The sequence below is a fragment of the Aulostomus chinensis genome, chromosome 17 (assembly GCF_037954235.1).
Source record: "Aulostomus chinensis isolate RoL2024-O1b breed Wild chromosome 17, RoL_Achi_v1.0, whole genome shotgun sequence".
Taxonomy (NCBI): Eukaryota; Metazoa; Chordata; class Actinopteri; order Syngnathiformes; family Aulostomidae; genus Aulostomus; species Aulostomus chinensis.
In genome coordinates this window covers 20,973,138-20,996,538 of record NC_141336.1, presented here as the reverse complement: position 1 = coordinate 20,996,538, position 23,401 = coordinate 20,973,138, and the positions used below count along the sequence as shown (strand labels likewise).

General features: G+C 43.1%; 5 protein-coding genes across 6 annotated transcripts; 3 read left to right on the top strand and 2 right to left on the bottom strand.

Annotated features, from left to right (window-relative positions):
* Positions 1-673: 673 nt before the first annotated feature.
* syf2 (SYF2 pre-mRNA-splicing factor) lies at positions 674-7,372 on the top strand. Its single transcript, XM_086183248.1, has 7 exons — positions 674-827; positions 1,169-1,267; positions 2,081-2,206; positions 2,349-2,466; positions 4,032-4,122; positions 4,682-4,780; positions 6,998-7,372. The coding sequence occupies exons 1-7, from the start codon at positions 804-806 to the stop codon at positions 7,161-7,163; spliced, it is 723 nt and encodes a 240-aa protein (XP_086039374.1). The 5' UTR covers positions 674-803; the 3' UTR covers positions 7,164-7,372.
* Positions 7,373-9,920: 2,548 nt separating this feature from the next.
* Positions 9,921-12,865, bottom strand: rsrp1 (arginine/serine-rich protein 1). The gene is made up of 5 exons (XM_086182803.1): positions 12,667-12,865; positions 11,700-12,251; positions 11,430-11,602; positions 10,205-10,279; positions 9,921-10,106 (listed from the first exon to the last, which is right to left on the bottom strand). The coding sequence occupies exons 2-5, from the start codon at positions 12,232-12,234 to the stop codon at positions 9,951-9,953; spliced, it is 939 nt and encodes a 312-aa protein (XP_086038929.1). The 5' UTR covers positions 12,235-12,251; positions 12,667-12,865; the 3' UTR covers positions 9,921-9,950.
* Positions 12,866-13,079: 214 nt separating this feature from the next.
* mgst3b (microsomal glutathione S-transferase 3b) lies at positions 13,080-15,018 on the top strand. The gene is made up of 4 exons (XM_086182804.1): positions 13,080-13,695; positions 13,822-13,944; positions 14,331-14,403; positions 14,697-15,018. Exons 1-4 carry the CDS (start codon positions 13,456-13,458, stop codon positions 14,795-14,797), a joined length of 537 nt encoding a protein of 178 aa, XP_086038930.1. The 5' UTR covers positions 13,080-13,455; the 3' UTR covers positions 14,798-15,018.
* Positions 15,019-16,213: 1,195 nt separating this feature from the next.
* Positions 16,214-19,315, top strand: tmem50a (transmembrane protein 50A). Its single transcript, XM_086182673.1, has 7 exons — positions 16,214-16,308; positions 16,797-16,934; positions 17,043-17,155; positions 17,562-17,629; positions 17,843-17,935; positions 18,672-18,732; positions 18,814-19,315. The coding sequence occupies exons 1-7, from the start codon at positions 16,219-16,221 to the stop codon at positions 18,857-18,859; spliced, it is 609 nt and encodes a 202-aa protein (XP_086038799.1). The 5' UTR covers positions 16,214-16,218; the 3' UTR covers positions 18,860-19,315.
* Positions 19,316-19,541: 226 nt separating this feature from the next.
* Positions 19,542-22,788, bottom strand: rhd (Rh blood group, D antigen). Of its 2 annotated transcripts, none has more exons than XM_086182671.1 (10): positions 22,597-22,788; positions 22,024-22,210; positions 21,732-21,882; positions 21,486-21,633; positions 21,228-21,400; positions 21,013-21,147; positions 20,817-20,944; positions 20,663-20,742; positions 20,211-20,284; positions 19,542-20,033 (listed from the first exon to the last, which is right to left on the bottom strand). In XM_086182671.1, exons 1-10 carry the CDS (start codon positions 22,742-22,744, stop codon positions 20,007-20,009), a joined length of 1,251 nt encoding a protein of 416 aa, XP_086038797.1. In that variant the 5' UTR covers positions 22,745-22,788; the 3' UTR covers positions 19,542-20,006. The 2 variants fall into 2 exon arrangements, with proteins under 2 accessions (XP_086038797.1, XP_086038798.1); XM_086182672.1 differs by having other exon boundaries at positions 22,024-22,162.
* Between the last annotated feature and the right edge of the window lie 613 nt (positions 22,789-23,401).

Sequence of the window (23,401 nt, the reverse complement as noted above, 5' to 3'; positions counted from 1 at the left end):
TACTGCACCAACATGTTGGAAATACCTTGTCTGTTATTTGAAGAACAACAAAGTATTGGAAAAAATAATGTTGTTTTTTTTTTCCTTTACATCTTTTATTTTTTTTACCTGTTTGCTTTCACGTGATTTGATGTCATAAAAGACTTGGTCTCGATCCATGTGGGCCTTCGTAGCGACGATGGGATGTTTAATTGCCCGACGCCTCTGTGACGCAGTGATGTCACGGCGCTTTTTCAGCCACGCAACACAATCTAAAACACACGAGTGTGTCTCTCATGAATCTACATATTGCAACACATAGGTTTTGTTTTGCATGGTGAGAATAAGTTTATGGTGTATTTTTGAACATTGTACATATGAGAGAGAGAGAGATCTATATATTAGTTTAGTGGCATTGGAGCAAATAACCTGCTGCTGGACACAAGATGACGAATTCCAAGTTTATTGAGAGAGCACTCATTGGTTGTGTGATGTCACACAGCTTTTAATCAGCTAATCTTTCAATTAAGGCTTCGTGACGTCTGAAACCCTGAGGTAGTAACAGAGCAGGGGAGCTCTCATGTCTGACGGTCTCAGCCTGTCAATGTGCTTATTTATTTATTTGTTTTAAGCGTTCATGTTTCTTTGTGCGATTCACCATTCAATTACAAAATAATGTGGAAGGTTGTGCTCTCCTGTCGTATTTACATGTGTGTTTCCATGTTACATTCAACAAACAAAACATCAACAAATACTTCGATCTTCATCGTAATTTCCGTTACAAGTGACGACTTCCTGTCTTCTTCCGCGGTGTAGCAACAGTAATGGCGTCGAGCAACGACGTTGAGGTAGGTAGTTGTTGATTTAATGACGCTTTACACAGGACATTTGATCGTGTAACAGGGTTTAGAGGATACGTTTATTTCCTTTTGGAGGCTTTAGTCGCGATACTGGAGGAGAATGTGTTTTGTTTGCCTTAACACGGTGCTAAGCTAATGCTAGCTAGTGGAAAGTGAACGTATACTCGACAAAACATCAGCGGATCTTTTGCGTTATTATTATTATTGTTATTATTATTGTCAGGGTTCTGATAGACATTTTCACATATCCAGTCTGTATTGGGCGACCATTAAAGTGGCTATTGGCGAGTGTGTTGTTTTGTCACCGATGGTAACGGTGTGGTTTACAGGAGAGCACTACAGCCACTGAGGAGAGCTCGACTGAAACGTTTGCGTCCTCCAAGAGAGAGGACAGACTACGGAAATTCCGGGAGTTACACTTCAAACGGGTGAGTCATTATCATAATTTGGGACATGTTTCCGTCTTGTGGATAAGTTATTGTGGGCTGGGGTTGCTGAGGTTTGCCAGGTGTCCGTTGTGAAAACTTAGGTTAGACCATCAGTGACGGTACAACTGGTGATAGACTTATACTAGAGAGGGGATATGAGATTGGAAATACCAGGGTAAGGATCACCTGATGCTGGCTTATTGGATTGCTTGCATAGGACCATGACACTGGGGTTACATAGCTCAGAGGTGGAGTGGCTGTCTAGCAACCAAAGGGTTGCTGGTTTGATGTGTTATTTATTATTATTATCAAATGAAGTTGTTCATATTTTTTCACATTCTAATAAGTGCTGCGTGATTCACCACAGCCTAATGAGGGAATGTTAAACATATTGGCATATTAACATGATAGTGATCATTTTAAATCTGTCTGATATCAGTAGATGTGTATCAGAACTGCTGTTTAAAGTGCTAAGACGTTGCACAGACATTTCTCTCACCTTTGTGATGGTTCTCCAAGTGTGGTATTAACAGGTCAACACTCCTACAACAAAAGTGTCCTCTCTGTTTGGTAAGACAGGAGTGGCGGCAGACGTGACATCAGTTGTGTCTTTTCCAGTGGTTCAACTGCCTTTCTCCCTCAATTTTTTTGATTCCCTCCTCAGTTTGAGTTCTTCTCTAATCATACCAGTTTATCACCATCGAAATGAAATGACAAGCAATGATGCTCATCATGGTCCACAGGATCATCCAACCAGACCCTCAAACGAGTTTGGTAAGGCCAATGCTAAGCACTTGATGTTTTGCTGCACAGAATGAAGCACGGAAACTGAATCACCAGGAGGTTGTTGAGGAGGATAAAAGACTGAAACTCCCTGCTAACTGGGAGGCTAAGAAAGCCCGACTGGAGTGGGAACTTGCTGAAGATCAGAAGAAAAAGGTGTGTAGATGTCTTCAGTCTGTGAAACATTATGTCGATCAGCCAGTATTTTCATATTTGTCTATTCTCCATCTACATTTTCCCCACATTGAGGGAATATAATCAATAATATTAATTTTAATAATCAATATTTGGCTGTCAGGAATGTGCTGTGAGGGGTGAGGACTATAAAAGAGTAAAGCTACTGGAGATCACGGCTGACGATGCAGAACGGTGGGAGAGGAAGAAAAAGAAGAAGAACCCGGACACAGGATTTGCAGGTTGGTGTCAGTGAAGGCACACGTCAACTCTGGGTCCCACAGAGGGTTCATACCTTTAGTCAATTCCAGCACGTAAATGTAAAATGTGGCATGCTAAAACAGATCCACCCACAAATGTAACGTGTTCTTCCTTGGCCCGTGCTGCACTCCTCCAGCACTCTCCTGATCTTTATTAGAAATAAGTCATTAAAAATCATTAAAATTCACAGAAATGAGTTAATATTGCCCAGCCCCACTGTATCTAATAATTGAGTGTATGTAAAAAAAAGATCATAAGGAGATTATTTAACTTCACTCATTTTTTAAAGTTTTCAAGGGACTTAATGTAAGTGACAGAGAAACTTTAACCTCTACATTTGAATTATTTTGCTCTTCCCACACTTTATGTATGTGTGACTTTACAAACTTGTGTAGAGACATTAAAGAACCGTTGCTTTCACCTCATTGATTTATTAATTAAGGTCCAAGTACGATCTAAAGATAGCCAACGTATTGAATTTGACTCAAAGATAACTACACACGGGGCGGCACGGTGGTGCAGTGGTCAGCACTGTCCCCTCACAGCAAGGAGGTTCCAGGTTTGAGTCCCGACTCTACGGGATCTTTCTGTGTGAGTCTGCATGTTCTCCCTGTTCCTGTGTGGGTTCTCTCTGGTACTCCAGCTTCCTCCCACAGTCCAAAGACATCAAGAGGGGACGAGGCTGATTGATACTCTAAATTGACTGTAGGTGTGACTGTGAGTGTGAATGGTTGTCTGTCTGTATGTGTTGGCCCTGCGATGGACTGGTGACCTGTCCAGGGTGAACCCCGCCTCTCACCCAAAGGCAGCTGAGATAGGCTCCAGCCCCCCCCCCCCTCAACCCTTAACAGGATAAGAGGTAGAGAATGGATGGATGGATGACTACACATTTCAATTTACAGAAAAAAAAGGTTCCCACCTAATATAATCAAGGTCCATGTTGAACACACTGAAGTCGTTGTAATTTTCTGATTGTATTGACAGTGGAATCCTGCAGGCGTTTGTAATCACACGCACACACACACACACGCAATATCACACCAGAGAAGTAATTCAATACACTTCCCAGTTGATTAAACAAGTCCCACATTCTTCATTCTACACTCTGTTCTTTTTTCTTTATTTTTTTTTGCTGTTTAGTCAAGCATGTGATTGTTTGATGTCACATTTTATCATATTGTTGGTTCCAAAGGTGGCTCTTGATCTAAATCCCCTACATAACCAGGGTGTATGGCAGCACCAGGACCACATTAATCTGTTCCTAATTTAATCTGCTAAAAAGACCCTCACTATGTCTCCTAAATATGGCTGCCATCTGTTGTAGCAGAGCTCCCTTCTGAATTAGAACCTTTGGGCAGAATATTATCACCAGAGGGGCTTCAATAGAAGGGGGAGGAGGAGAGTTGCCCCCTCATTGCTCCTTAACCAGCTGCAGGCAGCGTTGCTGTGCCTCGTGCCTGCTTGCTGTTTGTTCTGGTGATTAGAACTCACTTGCATTTTCCTTCTTTTTCCCCCCTCAATCAAACACGCACGCAATGGGACACAGGTTATGCCGAGGCCCAGTTCAGACAGTACCAGAGGCTCACGAAGCAGATCAGACCAGACATGGAAAGCTATGAAAGGCAGCGAGAAGAATGGTGAGTCCCTGTTCTATCGTTGTGTGTAGTTATGGAGATGGAAATCTCAAAATAGGAAGTATTTTCCCCTGGAGTTTTGCGCATTCCCCCAAAATTAAAATGATACCTGAGGACATCTCTGCTATTAAACCCATAACTGTGAAAGGCCACGTCAAGTGAAATAATTGTAAGGATTTGTTTGGCATAATCATTTTAGCCGTCATCCCATCACATGTGTACAAAGCATTTTCTATATGTTAACGAGTGTACAATCCTCTGCCCTGGGGATAGTGTTGAAATAGCTGTACACTCTCTCAATAATTTAAAGATTGTGAAGTGCAAATGCAAGGCATGCGTGTTAAGGTCAAAGAAGAGTTAAATGCCTGCAGGTTTTTTGCCCTGAAAGGCTGCCACATGCATAACCGTGAAGGATGCACCGACACATTTTGCCTGAGGCCACATCTTGTTTAATCAGGATGACCGTAATCACAATGATGGAATAGAAAAGCCAATTTAAGTATGTTAAACTGCTGATTTTCCTTGGTTCTGTATTTCTAATTCCTTTGCTGGTGCTCAACAGTGGCGAGGACTTCCACCCCACATCCAATAGCCTGATCCACGGCACTCATGTCCCTACAAAGGAGGGCATTGACCGCATGGTGGAAGACGTTGAGAAACAGTAAGTCACATTCAAAATCACGACAGTGAAGCAGAGGTGCCGTTTCCCCTCCTGACCCTCCAAAAATGTCGTCTCAGTATCTGACTCCGCACGATGTACATCAACCCACTGAGCTGACGAGCTTCCTCTCCCACCAGTCCTCAGCCCGTTTAAAAGAACCTTGAAGGGTTCAACCACTGGTGCTGATAGTTTGGGTCTTGTGAAAGCAGTAATCATAACTGTTGCCGACCATAACAGCTCGTCCAAGACCACCCATCCCACTTGGTTGTGGTCAGCTTCCAAGCAAACCCTGGTGCAGTTCGATTGCAGTGAGGGCAAAGTCCGACTCAACTGCAGAAAGCCATCAAACCACAGAGGATTATGGGCGGTGTGCACGTGCCATTTTCTTCAGCTGGCTAATGAGATGAGAGGAGGGCTGACTTGGACTGAAATCTGATGTTCACTGGAACTCAAGTTTACATTTTCCAGCACAAAGTTTTTGACCAATTAGGAAAACTTATGTGAGCCAGTTTTCAGTTCCGCTCTTTGGTACACGCCCCTCAGCAAAAAAAAAAAAAAAGTTTTTTTTTCTTTATTTTTTTTCAATGGGTCTGCTTGAGTTTAGGCACAATGAGACTGGAATAAAAAGAAAATGAAGACTAGTCGAATGGACTGTAAGTGCCTAAAGTTATGGAAAACTGTGGATTTGCACATGTTGGACATTAGCTGCTGTTCTTCTCAATAGAGTTGAATCATGCATCCAGGAATGATTTATGATATTCAAACCCTCAAATCATTTTTACATCTGTCTCTAGGGTGATAATAACTTCAGTCAGACCTTTTCCAGCACTTGTGCACCACAAGCACGGTTTGTAGATAGTTCATAGCAATGGGAGACTATGGGCCCTTTCAAAACTCTCCCTCATTTGCTCTGGTCATGAGTTAGTAAACTCCTCCATGGATTCTATTCACACAGAAAAATTCAAATAACCAAAACTCATCATCAGTAATTCGAAGACTGTTCACTTTGTTCATTGTCAGGGATGGGAGTTTGTGTTAAAACAGGAAAGAAGGTCCCAAAGTGCAAATACCCATGAGAAACCTTGATAAACACTCCGTCTAGCTGCCGGCTATTTTGCTCATCCACATCCCAGTCTCCAAAACACTCCATCTTGCAAAAAACATTCAGCCCAAACTTTCAGAGTGGCTCTCACAGTTGGGTCGGACCGTATTCCCACAACAGCAGCAGAATTCTTTTGGGAGCGGGTGGTTGTTTTGGTCATGCACCCAACTCCAATATCTGAGTTCAGATCTGACCACACGAATTGCGCCAAAGGCAGGCAACAAACCCAAGGCGAATTCAGCCGGACTAAACAAGGCACCCAAAAAAAAAAAGAAGAAGATGATCCTCTGAGAATCTCTGTCGTAACAAATTATGTGTGGAGTTTGTGGCCTCTTTGACAATTAGGAAGCAGGGATGTTGTGCGTAAATCAGGGCCCATCTGATCTGGATAAATCTGCCACTGATGCAAACAGCTGATTGGGCGTTATTGGTTTTAGGCTGTAGGAGGAAGAGTTCCCAGTAGTGTTGGAGGTGGGTATCGCCTTGTTTACCAGCACGACAGCTTAAAATAGCGCCATTGACATTGTACAAGTGGAGGTGGAAGGACCCTAAAAGTGTTCCCTTCTGTTGACGGTCAGGTTGGGCTGGTAGCAGAGCAGCAGATGCCCTCAGTCCTTGATAGCACAGACTGAGTTTCGGTTTGTAAGTGGCTGTCAGAAGGAGGTTTCAAGAGTCAAACGGTACATTTAAGTGACGGCCGTTTCCAGCTCTTCACTTCTTCCACTGTTTTTATTAACTTTGCTGCAGAAGTCCACGTCTGCTTTGATTAGTCTGGACTTTGCCTTAATTGTAGCGAAACTGAGAACGTCTTAGCCCGGTGTTGGAGATGCGACTGTGGAGCATTAGACAAGCGTTGAACTGCCAGGGGATGACGCACAACAATGCTTTGAAGACACACTGAATCAAGCCTAGTTGCTCACTAATTGACAATATTTTCCTCGGCCTGTGTGTGTATTATATTTTCCGTAGCCACTCTGCTCACCAAATTGAAAAGCACAGCCCCAAATTATTGCCTGCAGCCAATTATTGTTATTGGATATGGCACGGTTAGTGGCTCTGTTGGTTAATGGAATCCTCCCTAAGCTGCTTTCATTTTGTTTTTGTTTTTTTGTCAGGATTGAGAAGCGAGCCAAGTACAGCCGACGAAGGGCCTACAATGACGACGCAGACATCGATTACATTAACGAGAGGAATGCCAAGTTCAACAAGAAGGCGGAACGTTTCTATGGCAAATACACGGCAGAGATCAAGCAAAACCTGGAGAGAGGGACGGCTGTTTGAGTCCCTTTTATCTTCATTATTATCCATTCAGTTGACGGCTCAGATGTTGCTTGTTTTTAGGCAGTTGCGTTCTACATTTTTGATATATAACGCTTAATTTTCTGCTGAAAGATGATTCCGTCATCTGATGCTATGTGGTGTTTCTTTGTACAGTAAATGAAGAGCGTAGTCTCATCCTGATTTTTAAATAAACCACTTCCAATTATCCATTCATCTTGCACACTTTCTGCCTCCTCTGAGGGTTTACTGTGTGTGGTCTCATGACAGAGAGATTTTGGGCGTGAGAATGAGGTACCATCAAAACCTTGGGGGGGGGGGGGGGCGTGTTTAACGGAAGATACCAGCCAACGTGTTTTGATGTAGGTGTAGAGAGATAAGGGCCGACAATTGGGCAATTCAATTCATTCATTATCGTCTACATCTCGGTTTTACCAACTCGCCTGGAGCTGCGACATGAGCAGGAAGGCCTTGTGACTTGGACAAAAGATAAAAGGAACGAAAACAGGTTCCCATGCGAGTCTCCCATCGGAGTGCGAGATGGCACTGCACCCTCTTCGGGATAAACCAGCCCCTCAATGAGACCTGTGTCCTTGCATGAATCACACTTGTGTTGTATTTCATCGGGATTACTCAATCTTCTTTTCAGAGAATAAATTTATGGCATGCCCTCAAAGGATAGCCTCGATACAATGACATAAGATGTTTATATTTTGCTGAAGCCAAAGGGGGATCATTAATTTCCGTCCTTGATATCCAACGCTACTTTAGAAGTGCGCTGGAGTGTGTTCAGGTGGGATCAGTTCGTCGTTTTATCTGATCAGCCCGAGGACCTGAAACGTCGTCCCAGCTTTTGCTTTTTCAAAGTCCGTTGGCTGGGAAGAACTAGCTGACTGAAACATTGCGTTTGTCTCCATGTGTAAGACCTCTATGTATTTACATGTCTTATCTTTCATCTAGGAAAATAAATCAGAATCACAGGTCAGTTTACAGTAGGCGACAACCAGTCTGGCAGTCAGACGCATTAAAATGTATTACCCAATCGATGGTTATCTTACTCAATAAATGTGTTCCTTGAGAGTAATAATTCATATGTCAAACTAATCATAAACTAGCTTTAGGGAAAGCCGCAACATCACGATAGATCAAGGTACTCGTGAAGGAACACGTCTCAAGGCTTGTGTTCGCAGGCTTGTTGACGAGGGTAGCTGGGGATTGTCTGGGCCCCCATCAAGAGCCGGGCTCCCTGCTGTTGATTGGTGCGCGCGTGTACACATAGCACCCCTCTAAACAGAACTCCATTGTGAAATCCGATGCCTCTACTTCGTGGAACGGTGACGTGTCATTTATTTTGGAATTCTCTGCAGAGCTGCTCTCCTTTGTTTTACTACGCTCGTCTTACATCACATATTGGACGTGTAAGGTTGGCTTTCAGGTCTGTAACCGGACTACCGGCTAAATATAAACCTCTCTCAATGAAAACATTACCCACACCTAGTAACCAAGTGATGCGCAGACAAAACACTACTCCGGAATTTCTGGGATGATGCTGACACCTCGTGGCCATGGTGAGAAATGTAGCTGGCGTGTGAAATCTGTTGCCAGCTTTCGATGAGCGCTTGTCAGAGCAATTACGGTAAATCCATGACGAACACAATCTGTTGGTTCGGAGGAGAGAATTGTGGATATTTAATGTTTTTTTTTTCTACTGAAAAACTGAGGTGAATCCTACCTAAAATTGAAATGCATAACAGGAGGACTGAGAAGTGACAAGAAAAGCTTACATACGGCTTAGTTTCAATCATCAGCAATTATTTTTGCCTGAGCCATAAAATTCAACACGCAATGTTACTGATTGGTCTGAGGAGCTCTTCAAAAAAATATGATTGCATAATTTTTATTTTAATCAATTGAAATTAATTACATCTGAGAATTTTAAAAAAAAACTGTCGGTTTTGGTAAACCCGCTGATAAAATGGAAGCATCGTCATCAAACCTTCAGAACAATTCACTGCTCACGTTGCACTCCTACATATATTAAGAGAAGGCGTGGGGTCAAGGGTCAAGGTCACACTGATCGATTGTGCTCCCCCTTATCTCAGTGTTTATGGATTTGACTGGAGAGGTTTTACTGTTCGAATGTGAACACAAACATAAGTAATCAACTTTTTTTTTTTTTTGTTTGGCCCCTTTATTCAGATGAGATGTCCCGAGCTCGTGGTTCACTTCCACCGCCTCTTCTTGAGGAAGACGAAGCCTTGTGGCGCTCGCATGAAAACCATTTAATATTTCTGGAGGATATGGAATTTTTGGTACTGACACACAGAGGTCTGTTGACATTGCTATCGCCATTTCACTCCAATAATTATGGGCTCATGCTACTGTGAATGTCAGGATGGCACCATATTTTGGTGTAGTTCAACTGATCTGAACTGATCTCATTTTACGTTGTTGAAAGCAGAAATGGTTCCTTAACATTCAGCATTATGTCACTTGTTTTTAACTTATGAATTATGGTCGTAAGTGGGAAAGACCACTCACTTGAAGGCTACAAGCAAACATTTACACAAGTAGTGAAACAAATGATGGAAACAAAGCTTTTATTAAATAAATACTTTATTGAGGAAACAAAATGCACAACAAAGGGAGAGAAATAATCCCACCTGAGTGACTTCTTCACCTCCTCCCACTTAACTCTTTAACATCAGCAACACCTGCCATAAAATGATAGAACAAGATATGTACAGCATATGGACAATATTTACAGGTTCAGTGTACTCTGCAGCCACACTACTGTGATTTGTTTGACTTGTGTTTGCGTGCGCTGGAGTGGCCTGATCTGACGGGGACCCAGTGGCCGTAGGGCTTTCTGCTCTCATAGCTGTCCATTCTGGCAGTTACCTTTGCGCTAGGTGGCCCCGCCACAGTGGGCCTGGCCACAGAATTCTGGAGGGACGAGATGACGGAGAGAGGCACATTAGTCTCTACAAGACAATGCGACAGGGAAGGTGAAGGCAGAGTAACAAACAAGTGTGGCCACTCACATTGATGCTGAAAGAGATGAGTTTCCTTTGCGGGGACATCTTTGGGCTGGACTCGTCGGGCTCGTCTTCACTGCTCTGTTCAATAGAAAAAAACAGCAGCAGTTAGATACCAGTATGCAACTGATGGAAGGCTGAGCTTCAACAGTTTGTGAAATTCAATTTGGCTGATTGACTTTCCATTACTGCTAGTATACGTCACTTAACACTGGCATAGATTTACTCTAGGATTTTAGTTTCAACAAACTGCAGCTCTCATGCACACTTCCTCCTCACACTGTCAAACATTAAACATGAAATGAAAGTTTAAGGACAGACCTTGAAACACCATTTAGAAAAACTACATGAACATTAAAAAGAAATGCAAACAAAATAATTAGATATAAAGTGTGTCTTCTCTGGGAAAGATGGCGGGCGATGTAGGTTTCCCCTCCCCCACAGCACACGCCTCATGTACCAACTTATCTTTGGCATATGGAGAGGACATCTTCATCTGTTTTTAGCTCTTGACAGGAACTGTCACTATAATGCAGTCCACACGCCTGCGCTCCATCAGCGAGTGGAGGACTCTGCTAAATAACAATGACCCATTTCAACTGCAAGCATTCATACATTTGTCATGTCAAAGTTGTCCTGTCTGTAACAAGTATGTAGGTTCTAGAATTAGCATCTGTAAGATTTATGTGTGCGTCTACATGTGAGGCAATCTATGTGTTTGTATGGTTAAATCTATGTGGGGAAAACTGCAAACTGTATACATTGCAAGAATAATGAGTCAACCTTTCACGCAATTACACTGTCATCACCCAAGTCACATGACAGCCTTTTAATCCCAGGTGCCGATGAGTGAAGGAGACCACTGTCATGTAATCTATGAAGACAGGAATAAATACAGAAAGCATGTGTATTCCCTCAGGGGTCCAAAGGTTAACAAAAGACAAGAAATTCAACAACAAGGACATAAACACTGTTGGCGCTGTAGCTGATAACAGTACAAAGCAACTTTTATCTACAAATGATCTCGTCACTTACCCACCGTCAATAATCAACAGCCAGTGCCTTGTTGAAGGGCCTACCTATAGCATAATTCCCTGTGCTCGCCTTAGATTTTAATCTGATCCAAACATGGAGGAAGACACTTTTAATATTTTCATTAGATTCCTTAACAAAGCCTCATTTTTATGTTGTGTGGAGATGTGTTAACTAGCGTTCCCTCTCAGACACCCACCTCTGATGGAGATTTCCTGGGGTCTTGTCTCACCCTTGTCTCTGGCAGTGGTGACACCCCCTCAGACTGCTTCTCTGGCAAGACGGGTTTCACGCTTTCAGGGATTTCCAGCTTCTCCACTCCCAGAATCTTCATGGCATTGGCCTTGGCGGCTTGGAGGAGTTCCTTTTTGTCTAAGAAACACAGTTGAGATACAATGTCCTCAGTTGTGACACATTCACCCACCAGCTGACTAACAGTCCTATGATTGCTGATCTAATCTAAATTTACCATTCAAGCTCAAACTGCAGCTTCCTGAAGAAGACCTGGATCTGGACCTCGATCTTTTGGGTGGGGATCTGGCAGGTCTGGACCTAAGAGGACTCCCTGTTCTCCTGGATCTGTTCCAAGCACCTGGGGACCTGGATCGGGACCTGTAGCGTCTACGCTGCGAGTATCTGTCCTGGGAGGGTGAGCGGCTGTAGGACCGGGAGTAGGCCCTGTAACGTCTTGGTAGGGATCGGCGGTGGCGACCACGACCATATCGACGATGGTTGTCACAGCGGCAGCGAGAGGAAGGTCTGTAGCAACGTGGATAGGAGCGGGATCTGGAGCGAGAACTGCGCCCGCTGCTGGGCGAGGACGAAGATGACGAAGACCTGTGACGCCTCTTGACGAAACCTGAGAGGCGGCGGGTGCCGCTACTCATGCTGCTGCTCCTCGATCGGGATCGAGCACAAGTTGAGGGGGGGCTGTTCACGTCAAAAATCACACTTATGCCCTCGCTCCGACGGGCAAGCGCCATGGCAGAGTCTCCCTTCGCCATTTTGTTTTAGCCACGACCTAAAATGGATCAAAACATGTCAATCAAGTGCCTAATATCAAAAAAGCTCAAACAGGCAGACCATCCCACCACTATAATCACTAAAATTACCACCAAGTGCCCCGTTAAATATCAGTTCAAATCGGTTGTAGACGTTGATTGTTTTAACAGTTCAGCTCCGCGTCGACCCGCGCGGGCGTAAGCTACGTTGCGTAATGGCCGGAGGGAACTGGAAAATTCCAGACTGACGCAAACACAAAAGGATGGCTCGGCTAGCTAACGGCTAACATGTACGATACTTTTTGATTTGGAAACAAAGACAAAAAGGAACACGCTTGATTGGTAATTTAGGCGTAATTAGACTGAGAGCAACATTGCGTAACATTCTTAGTCAAAAGAACATTGCTGACGTAGCGATACCGGCGCCATTCTTACCAGGTTGATGGTCTCCAGCAAGCTTTCTTCTTCTTCTTTCAGCGACGGGTTAGAGAGCTAGGTCCTCCTTGGCGTATCGAGGGGTGATTAGTTTTAAACGCGATCTCGAAATAGTCGGATTTTGTAGTTTAGGTTGATGAGTTCGGTGAGCGATTCTAGTTCGAAGTCACGCACAGCTAAGACGAATGAGGAGGTGGGCGGAGCAACGGCTTATAAACCTGCCTATGGAAAGTTCCAGTCACGTGATTCTGTGAACGATTTGATTGGTTTATTTGAGTTGTTTTGAGTCTGCTCCTGCTCAGTGTGGTCACATAATATGAACACGGTGGCAATAATAAGTCATACCGAGGTAAAAGCGTCAGACCTGGTGCAGGTTGCGATGTTAGCGTGCTATGAAAGAACCACTGATGAGCAGTGAGAGCTGCTGATGAGAAAGAGCCACCGACTGATGGAAGTTTATTCCAAGTTTATTAGATTTTGAGTGGATTTTATTGGGTTGTATAACCACCAAACATTCTGACTAATCTCTGACTTTGGTCCCAAAGGTGACGGTTTTTCCCGTGAGAAGTACAGTTACCCCTAAATCCAGTTTGTATTCTCAATTAATTCGATACTTCTTCATCTTATAAAATAAAGTACATTTTATGAGGCAGTGTTTTTCATCTCGACCTAGATTATTTCCACAACAGAAACACAAGTCAGAGACGTCTCTCTGACGCATGTAGAAAACGATGCTGTTACTGCCCCTTCACACATATCCTTAGCAACCAGTCGATCTCGCGATATTTTATGTTATCTCGTTCATGTTCACCTCGCTTCCTCTCCCGTCTCTCCGCCAAACACAAGTCTCGACCGCGCATTATCGTCCTGCAACCTGCAGAGGAAACGAAATATCGCCCAGCGATGGATATTCTGACTGTATTGCCGTCCAGTTTTGGATATGTGATATTTACTTACCTCTACAGCTGGATTATGTTAGGCTACTTAGCTGTAAAGGTTGGAGGAGCCCGAAAGAAGTACAATGTTCAGGCAAGTTTGAGAGCAAGTTCCATGTCAGGGCAACAAATAGTGGAAAATGTTGGGGTCAGAGTTAGCATTGGGTGCTTGTAATCGTTTATCATGTTTCTGGCTAATTAAATCATGTAATCTTTGCAGTACCCCACCATGTACAGTGACAAGGAGCAAGTATTCAACTGCATCCAGAGGGCACATCAGAACACTCTAGAAGTGTATCCTCAGTGGCTGCTTTTCCAGACCATTGCAGCTCTCGTCTATCCGGTGTGTGTCACTTTTGCACAATTAACTATTATATATATATGTATATGTGTGTGTGTGTGTATATATATATGTGTATATATATATGTATGTATATATATACGTGTGTGTGTGTATATATATGTGTGTATATATATGTATGTGTATATATATATATTTATATGTATATATATATGTATGAGGAAGATAGACTCCTCTGAAATTGTGCGTGTTCATAACTTGTGGGAGTGGCAACTGGCCCCCCTCATGATCTTTGGCATGAATTCCTTTGATAAGGGAGTCCAAACTACACAGTCATGATGATAAAGCAAAACTGGCGCCAACCTGAATAGTAGGTGATGCATGCTTGCTGTGTCTCCTCATCTCTGATGCTCTGTTTCAATTCTCAGTTATCAGCCGCTGTGCTGGGAGCTATTTGGGTGACCAGCAGGTTTTCCTATGCCTGGGGCTACTACACTGGAGGTAAGAATGTATCAGTGTTGGAAAAAATACACAGTTCTTTTTACTTGTGTCAAAGCAGAAATGTCTCGGTCTCGGTAGCATGCTGGGGTCATGCGTTTGTGGCGCTGACCGTGCATGACATCATGGTGCTCAAACTGATCCGTTTAAAGATTTACACAAGATGGGTGTGTTAGGATAATATGGATCCAATCTTGTCCTTTTGACACGAGCCTCTATGTTTTAGTAAACTGGTTATAGAACTGTATTGCAGAATATGAAATGATTTGATTAAGTTCTTGTATATTTCCTTCCAGATCCAGCCAAGAGGATGAGGGGAGCCTATGGCTACATCGGATACTTTGGGGTCATCTTTCTCTCCATATCTGTCGCCTTGCAGTTGCTTGGAGTTTTTTAGGATCTCTTGTCCTCTGTTTGCCCATGCGACTAAAAACTTCACAAATATTTTCATGGATCAAGTTTATATTACAATTCTTTATACACTGCTAATGTGATTCTAATTTTTCTTTTATTTTCGTGAAAATGTATCCGCCTAAACAACACTACTATATGCTGACTTTAGCTACAACTGTGCAACCTTTCTTCTTTGGTGGTGATCAAATAAAAAGACTACTAAGAAAAAAACAACTTGAAGTATTCCTCTTTTAACAGTTGCAAGCACTGCTGTGTGTGTGTGTGCATGTGTGTGTGTGTTCATCGAAAGCAGGAAGGCCCCATGTGACCCACACATGATGTTTCAGTCTCAAACTGCACAGCAAACGTCTGCAAGAAAGCTTTGATCATCCCAGCAAACAAGTACCCTGAAAGCTGCTGCTAATAACCATGGCGTTGCTTTTTTTTTTTTTTAATTCACAGCAGACAGCATTATTTCCACACTGCCCGAGTTCCAGACGGGTAGAAGTCAGAGGAGTCTGGGATGTCACACAACCCGTGCCCCCTCAAATTCCGATAAACCTGCCATCAGGTTGTTGCTCCACCTCCTCTCCAGCAACAGACCACAAGAAACTGTGTCATCGGGGGGTTTGACATGACACGGCCTGGGAGTTTCTTTGTTCACAGATCTGACTTGAATCTCTGAACACAGACAATGATCTTTTAAAGGAGGGGCGTTATCTGAGGACAACCTTGAGCCTTTTGTTTCAGCAACAGGAGATATCAAAACATTGAGAAATCAAAACATGAGTGAAACAGCTCAAGCACCATGTTATGCATATATATATATATATATATATATATATATATATATATATATATATATAGTTAAAATTGCTGTTCTTACACACAAGTGTTTGCTTTTGTGTACATTCTGGAAACAGTTTCCATGGTTAATTTTCATATTTAGTTTATGCATCTTTAAATTGTATTTATGTGGTTAATTGCACTGATGAAAAGCTGTTGTTTGAAGGCTGTTGGTGTTTGTGTTGCAGTTCAACAGCCGTGTTCGAATCATCTCGAGTTGCCATCTAATCCTCCACTCACAACGTATCTTGTGGTAAAATGAGCGACTATGTCACAGTTGTCCCATACAGGCTGGTTTAGCAACATATTTGGCACAGACTTTCAGAACTCTGCTGTGAACCACAACATACTCTTTATAAGAAGAGAGACTCTGAATTTAAACACTTTATGCAAGAGTTTGCAAATTAAACAGTAAATAACGTAGAACATACAGCCCAGTTAACATTTATGAATGCCATTCTTATACTCATCCTATTATGTAGTTTTGAGATTTCCCATTTTGTGCCGCAACACTTGAAGGCACCAATATCAACAGCGTCTCAGAGGTTCCCTCATCAAATGGGTGTGTGCGAAGTGCGCATGTGCACAACAGGGCTCTCTCTCTTTCTCTCTCGGAAGCAAAGTCGGGCTTATCCAGGGGGGCTCACATCAAAAAACCGAAAATACAAGGTAACCATTCCTTTGAAAATGACATGACATGAAAGCGGCACGGCTCTGGTACATGTTTTTCCTCAATTCCACCGTTGTCGTTTGGGTTGTGTCACTACTTTCAGCGACTTAGCTGCGTGAAGGCACCTTCAAGGAAATGTTTGCTAATACCAAAGCGATGAACAAAAGAATCCGACGTAACAGTTGTGTGTTTTATCTCCTGTACGCACCAACGGGGTTTTCTTTACTCATCTATCCGTCAGATGACGGTGCTGTTGTCGAGTACATGTCACACAACGGCTTATTTTGGGGTTAAAAATTTCGGGGTCACGCAATTGTTGGTGCTTGATTCACTGTGGGGAGTTGAGCATCACCGTGGCTGTACGGCGATTGCGCACAAAGATGGACATTGTTTTCCAGATTCACGTTATTCTTTTGGTGTTGTCATTGTATCAGGTTGCCTTTGAGATGATTCAGTGTTTCGTTTTGTTTTTCCCTCCCCTACAAAGTTTCGTGATCGTGCTGTTACGGCCCTTCCCAGAGTCATGTCAGGGTTTCTGGACGGGATCCGATGCGGAGACTGTGAGTGTAATGTGGACTGGGGCGAAAGAAGAAACACCATCGCATCTATAGCTGCTGGAGTTCTGGTATTGTGTCTGACTTCCCGGCTGTTTGTACCATAGTGAATACGTTATTATTCCAACCTCTCTGACCGCTGAATACCCTTCAACCAACTTCATCCTTTGTCCTTGCAGTTCTTCACGGGTTGGTGGATCATCATCGATGCAGCAGTGAAGTATCCTGATCAGGGACAGTTTCATCACGCTTATCACACTTGTGGAGTCATCGCTACTGTGGCTTTTCTCATGTAAGACTGACTATGATTGCTGCCGGTTGTATATCAGGTCCACAATGTCTCTGGGGCTTCTAGTCAAGGCTCTTCAAGGCCTTCCTCAGAAGATAGGGGCGGGGGGGCTCAGTGTAGAGTGACGGTCACATGATAGCAGCTCTTAAAGGGGGAGATTGTTGTTACCCTATGGCTGGTGTCAGTTATGCATGGATTTTTTTTTTCTCTTTTTAAATCATTTTCCATCCATGCACTGGCTCCCCGTCAGCAACTTCAGTTCTCTCATCGCACCGATGCTGTCACATGATTTTGTTGCGGAATCTTGCAATCACACATCCTAGCTCGTGTCACAACACGTAGCTGAAAGCTCTTGAAACAGCATTAGTTGCCAATAATCAGTCGCTGTTGAAATGTTCTCTGCGCGCAGGATAAATGCTGTGTCCAACGGCCAAGTGAGAGGCGACAGCTACAGTGAAGGCTGCATGGGCCAGACAGGTGGGTTGATGGGAGGGACCTCATCATGCATTCTCAGTGTCTTTTTCTAAAAGATAAAACATTTATTTATTTTTTCAAACCTCATTTGTCATTGAACTCTTTTCCAGTCAGCTGACTATGGGGATACTGTCACATCTGGTCTCAGTACTCTCTGTATGTCCTACTGTCACAGGTTGTCTTTTCTGTAACTTGCGCCTCCTTGTGCGTCTGCAGGTGCTCGTGTGTGGCTCTTCATTGGCTTCATGCTGGCCTTCGGCTCGCTCATCGCCTCCATGTGGATTCTGTTTGGAGGATTTGTTGTGCCTCGTAAGTCCTGTTTGTCTACTTCGCACATTTCAACTTGTCTTTGTGGTGCAGTGTACAATTTTGGGGTGTGACTTTGAGTGACACTTGACAGTTCCTATCCCTGCAGCCTTGGGTGAGAGGCGGGGTTCACCCTGGACGGGTCACCAGTCCATCACAGGGCCAACACATAGAGACAGACAACCATTCACACTCACAGCCACACCTACGGTCAATTTAGAGTATCAATCAGCCTCGTCCCCTCTTGATGTCTTTGGATGGTGGGAGGAAGCTGGAGTACCAGAGAGAACCCACACAGGCACAGGGACAGTTGGTGCATAAGTTCATGGTGCATCTATATTATTAGTTGGTTACTTTACATAGCTTTTAGCAGCAGAGACATTGTGAGAGGGTCATCTGATGAACTGGCACCTGCCAAAGGCTTTGTTTGGACCACCACTTTGGAGCCACTGATCAGTGAGTCATCTTCCATCTGGGGTTCTGGTCTGTGGCAGATTTGTGGCGCTTGCTATGGGAAAGAATCTCAATCTGCACCATCGTTCCAATATCCACTCTGTATACTGTAACACCACCTGATTCCAACATTCCCAACAACATTCGAATCCCTTACAGCTTTGCCTACAGTAGTGATCACAGGTACGATGCAGTACCTGAATATACGTGTTGGTGAGAGATGCACACAGCCCTGATGCGGTGTTGTGCACTAATGCACATCTTAAAAACTTTGTGTCATTTGCAGAGAAACCTGTTGTGTACCCTGGCATTGCCATTTTCTTCCAAAATGCGTTCATTTTCTTCGGGTAAGTTCCCAGCGGGTTCCTTTTCACGTCACCACCGGTGCTCTTCTCAACTTCCTGCTGACATCTTGTCTTCTCACGCAGGGGTTTGGTCTTCAAGTTTGGCCGTACAGAGGATCTGTGGCAGTAATGGACTCTCGACTCGGTCTGTCCACTGTCCTACACACTTTGCTTTCTATATTGTATGAGGCGACTTGCTTTAGTGGTTATTCACTTTATATATAGACTTTTTTAGCTTTCAGATTAACATGTTTAATTTATATTGTTTGCTGTCTAAAAAAAACCCGCTAAATCATTACTAAGCACAAATATTCATAGATTCCTTGAAAGGTTAAATATTTTCAAATGTGGCACATTTGTACATGTGTCTATTTGCACTCGGACTGTGTAGCCATGTTGTTAAAATGGTTTACAACTTGTGTATAACAAGATGTGTATTTTGGGAACTTTACTTCCCTGAACTGTCCAGCTTTCTTTTGGGTATACTTACTCCATGACATCATTTTAATTTCGACTGTTTGTTGAGTGGAAACAATAAATTTTATGGGACTAAATATTGTCGAGGCCGTTACTGTGCACATATTTACTGAAATGTGTGGTACCGTTGGTGAGGATAACTTATTTTTGCAGGTTAGCGTCAGGTACGTTAGCTAGCATCACCATGGGTTTCCTCCATCTAAAGTAACAATTCTTTAACTTGTAGCTTTTTGGAAAATTGACACAAATAAGCTCTTCTCTTTTTGCCATGATGATGTTTAACATCACTTGCGACAACCGTTTTCAAGATGCATTGACGCTTCAAAAATCACAAGTGTGTTTTACAGATGTATTTTATACCTTCAGTCAAAACATAGAAATATCTCAAGCTGTTTGTTAGCCACAGATCTTATTTCAGCCATTTAAAAAAAAAAAAAAAACACCAAAAAAAAAAAAAAAGGTGAAGAAGCGGGACTTTCGACCATGCTAACTCATTTAACACTTTTAGGACTCTTAGCTTCACCACTCTATTATTCTGAAATAGCTCTTGGTCAGTCAGTCGTATTAATTTAAAAGTCATCCAGGTTGATTGTGGGAAATTCATCAGCTTACAGTTCCAAACTTAAGTCAACAAGTTTTGAAGCACTGCTGGATATATTCACACATGTTCTATATACACATTTTCAAACAAACATGCTGAAAGAGAAAGGATTCTTCATTTTGGCCACCTTCATTTTTATGTATATCGATATGAATGAGTTGATAAAAGGTTTGCCCCTCCAGGATGGGTCTTTGTTGATTTACTTGGGGACTGCAAGATGGGGAAACTGCAAAACAAAGTGTTTTTGTTCATTTTTTAATGAATTCACCTTTTTAAGACAGAAGTGAATGCTGGTAATTCTCTCAAATAATTATGAGGAATAATTTAACACATAACTGCTTTGTGTGTGTGTGTGTGTTTGGGTGTTTGGGGAGGTCTTAAAAGATGGTGTTATGTAGCCTACCTCCCAGTAAGCTTGATCATCAAAACATTTTTTGTCCTGGGGGGGTCTCCACAAGTTCCACTTTAGCAGCAGCCCTGTGAACAATGACAATCGAAAGAAAAACAAATGGCATCATTCCACGTTGACAAGTAACTAAAGTTAACGTTCCTACTACAAGAGGGCACCCCGACGTATAAGGTCACTAGATGTTCCACCAAAGTTCCACTAAACGAAAGACGGATTGATCAAGGTGACCGCAGGACCTCCTTGGTGGAGGCATCCACAGGAGTCCACTCCTCAAAATGGCCCACAAATGCACCTTGTTTCAATATAAAACCCTGGTAACATTCTGTCCAGTGGTTGAAGGTAATAATTTAAAACCAAAACACACCACTTGAGTAGGACCTTAAGAGGTCAATATGTGGAGTACTGAAGGCTCCCGAGCGCTGACATAAACAAAGATCAACTCCTACCAGTTATGGTCCCCATTGTAAGACTGACACTTAGGGTGATGAAGAGAAGAGAAATGTCAAACACAGCAAACCGGATCGCCCTGTAAACGAGAGACTATTTAGTGTCACACCTCTGATTTGTGTCGGTATGACTGTGGTGAGAGTGCATTCCTACATGGTGTGATCATCCAAGGCTCTAATCTGCAGGAGAAGATGAGCCAGCCATCCAAGCAGACCAGGGAGTCCGTGTGTGCTGAGAACGGCACAGGTGTCATGGCACTGAAACGCCACCAACATGTGGACCTGGAAGACGGGAGATTGTCAGTAGGACTAGATAATTAAATCAAGGGAAAATGAGCAGTGATCATAACCTTCAGGTAGCGGAATCCAACAGTCGATACCACAGCCGCAATGAATCCGATTGTCATGGCTTCCCACGGCTGAAAGCTTGGTGGGGAAACCCCGACAGCAACACCCCCAGCCAGGATGCTGGACTGCAGATGGACCTGATAAGAGAGTGTAACATCGTAACTTTTGAGACTGGTCCAGCCTCTTCTTTACATTGAAGAGAACATTTCAAACGTACAAGGTTGAGTTTCCCCTTTGAACTGGAGAGCACAGACACAGCAAAGGCTGTTACAGCACTGACAGCCAGGGCCAAGTAGGTGTTACACATGGCCATCAGCCTCTTTTCAGGATCCATGGGGTTTACCAAGCTGGAGTTAAAACTGGGCCAAAACATCCAGAGAAACACACTCCCTGCGGACGAGGTGACAGCAGTTTTGGTTGAGATCTCAAAAATACTTATCAACTCAGGGTTTGAACATGAAACTGAAAGCCATGCCTAACATGGAGAACAGTCCTGGTGTACGATCAAACTTCTCCTTCTCAAATCCCTCTTCTGATCCTTCCCTGGACATGATGTAGGACATCATTAACCCAAAGAAGGCCCCAAAGATGTGGAGAAACCTGAAGCTGCCATGAGGTGGCTCCTAGCATTGAAGAAAAAAAAATCATCAACAAAAACAGGCCAAAAATAATTTAAAATATTCTCGGGCTGAGAACTAAGGTCAAGCAAAGGGTTACTGACGCTCAGCAGAGTCAGGAGGAGCCAGTCATTGAAGAGGAAGCCTGGAACCTCCAGCAGGGTGATGATGACCAGTTGGACCGGGTTGGTTTTCCCCAACACAGCTCCAATAGAAATGATAGCAGAAGCTGCGCAGATCTCAGCATCGACCAAGCTGTGTTAAATGATAACGCATAAAAACAGAAGCTCTGAAATTTTCACATTTTCTCCAGAATATTTGCGCGTGACATTTGCTTTTCATTTCATAGCCGAGTGTGTGTAACCAGGTAGACTTCAGTTACCTGTAATACCCTACCTCCTCATGTCTATGACTATCTTGCCTGAGTGGTACCAGGCCTCCAGGCCTCGAAGGATGATCGCCCACTGGATGGCTATGACAGCCACCAGGAGGTTGAACCCAAGGGCGCTGAACCCATACCGCGCTAAAAAAGTGCCTAGGAAGCCAAAACCCAGAATCACCATCGCATTCACATCCTGGAATCCTGCCAGAATGGAGGGAGAGGCATAAACGGTAGAGTTTAATATTCTCATGAGGACAACTTAAAAAAAAAAAAAAAAGGCATCGGCTCCAAAAGGAGCTGGAGCTTATCATTGACCAGCAGTTCTAACTGCCGCGCCTCCCCGACTTTTTTTTATTTTACATATTATTTTTTGCTTTGTAAAGAACTTGCAGTGTATACTTTTACATAAAATTTTTTACTCATCAAGAAAGATTCGATTGAAACACGGAGTGCAGCATATACATTTATATATATATATATATATATGTGTGTGTATATACATGTATATATAAATATATACGTATATACATATATATATATGTATATATAGGCCTATATTTTTTTTACTACAATATATCCAAACTCACCTGCGTATATTTTGTAGAATGTTAACTCGCTAAATGCCGAGTTTGAGATCTCAACGAAAAAGGAACAAACGACAATGAATCCGATCTGTAAGAAAAGCAGTAAAGGAGACAAACGGGAGCGCAGACTGGGTGCGTACTGAGGAGCCATGGTCGGGTGATGCGCTCCTTCCCTCAGACCGAAGAAAAGGGGCGAAGCTCTCTTTTTTATCACGTTCAGCGCAGGCAGGGAGGAAACATCTACTCACCTCTTATTGGTGCAGGGGTGAAAGTTGATTAATTAAGTTTGGAAAGATCTCTCTGAGGTTGCATATTCCAGCGTCGTAAGCTGTATATTAATTTTCCTCCTGTTTTCCTGGAGGAAACAAGTCTGCATGATCACCTCAGATCCTTTTTTATTTATGACGCACAGACATGCAAGTCCACAGAGCCACTTTATTGTTATTGTAGAGACGATGCTAAACAAAACCAGCAATATTATTGTAATATTTTAGCCTGGTAACAAAGCTAAGATGACATACTCAAGCCTATAGGGGAAGAAGTTTAGTTTATTAGTTTACAAGTGTTTTTGTGGACAATCCTCGTCAATTAACAGTAAAGGTGGCAGCTTTAGCCCACACGATTATCTCCAGCTACTAAGTAAAAATACCCAGTACCTTGGTAAGGAAAAAAAAGGGAAAAAAAGGGGGAAAAAAAAGTGCAGCTTCACCCATAAAGACATTTCAAATTTGTCGGTTCATAACTTTTTTTTAGTGACTAAACATCAGAACTCCAGTGAATCCAATCGGCGCCATGTCCTTGAACATTG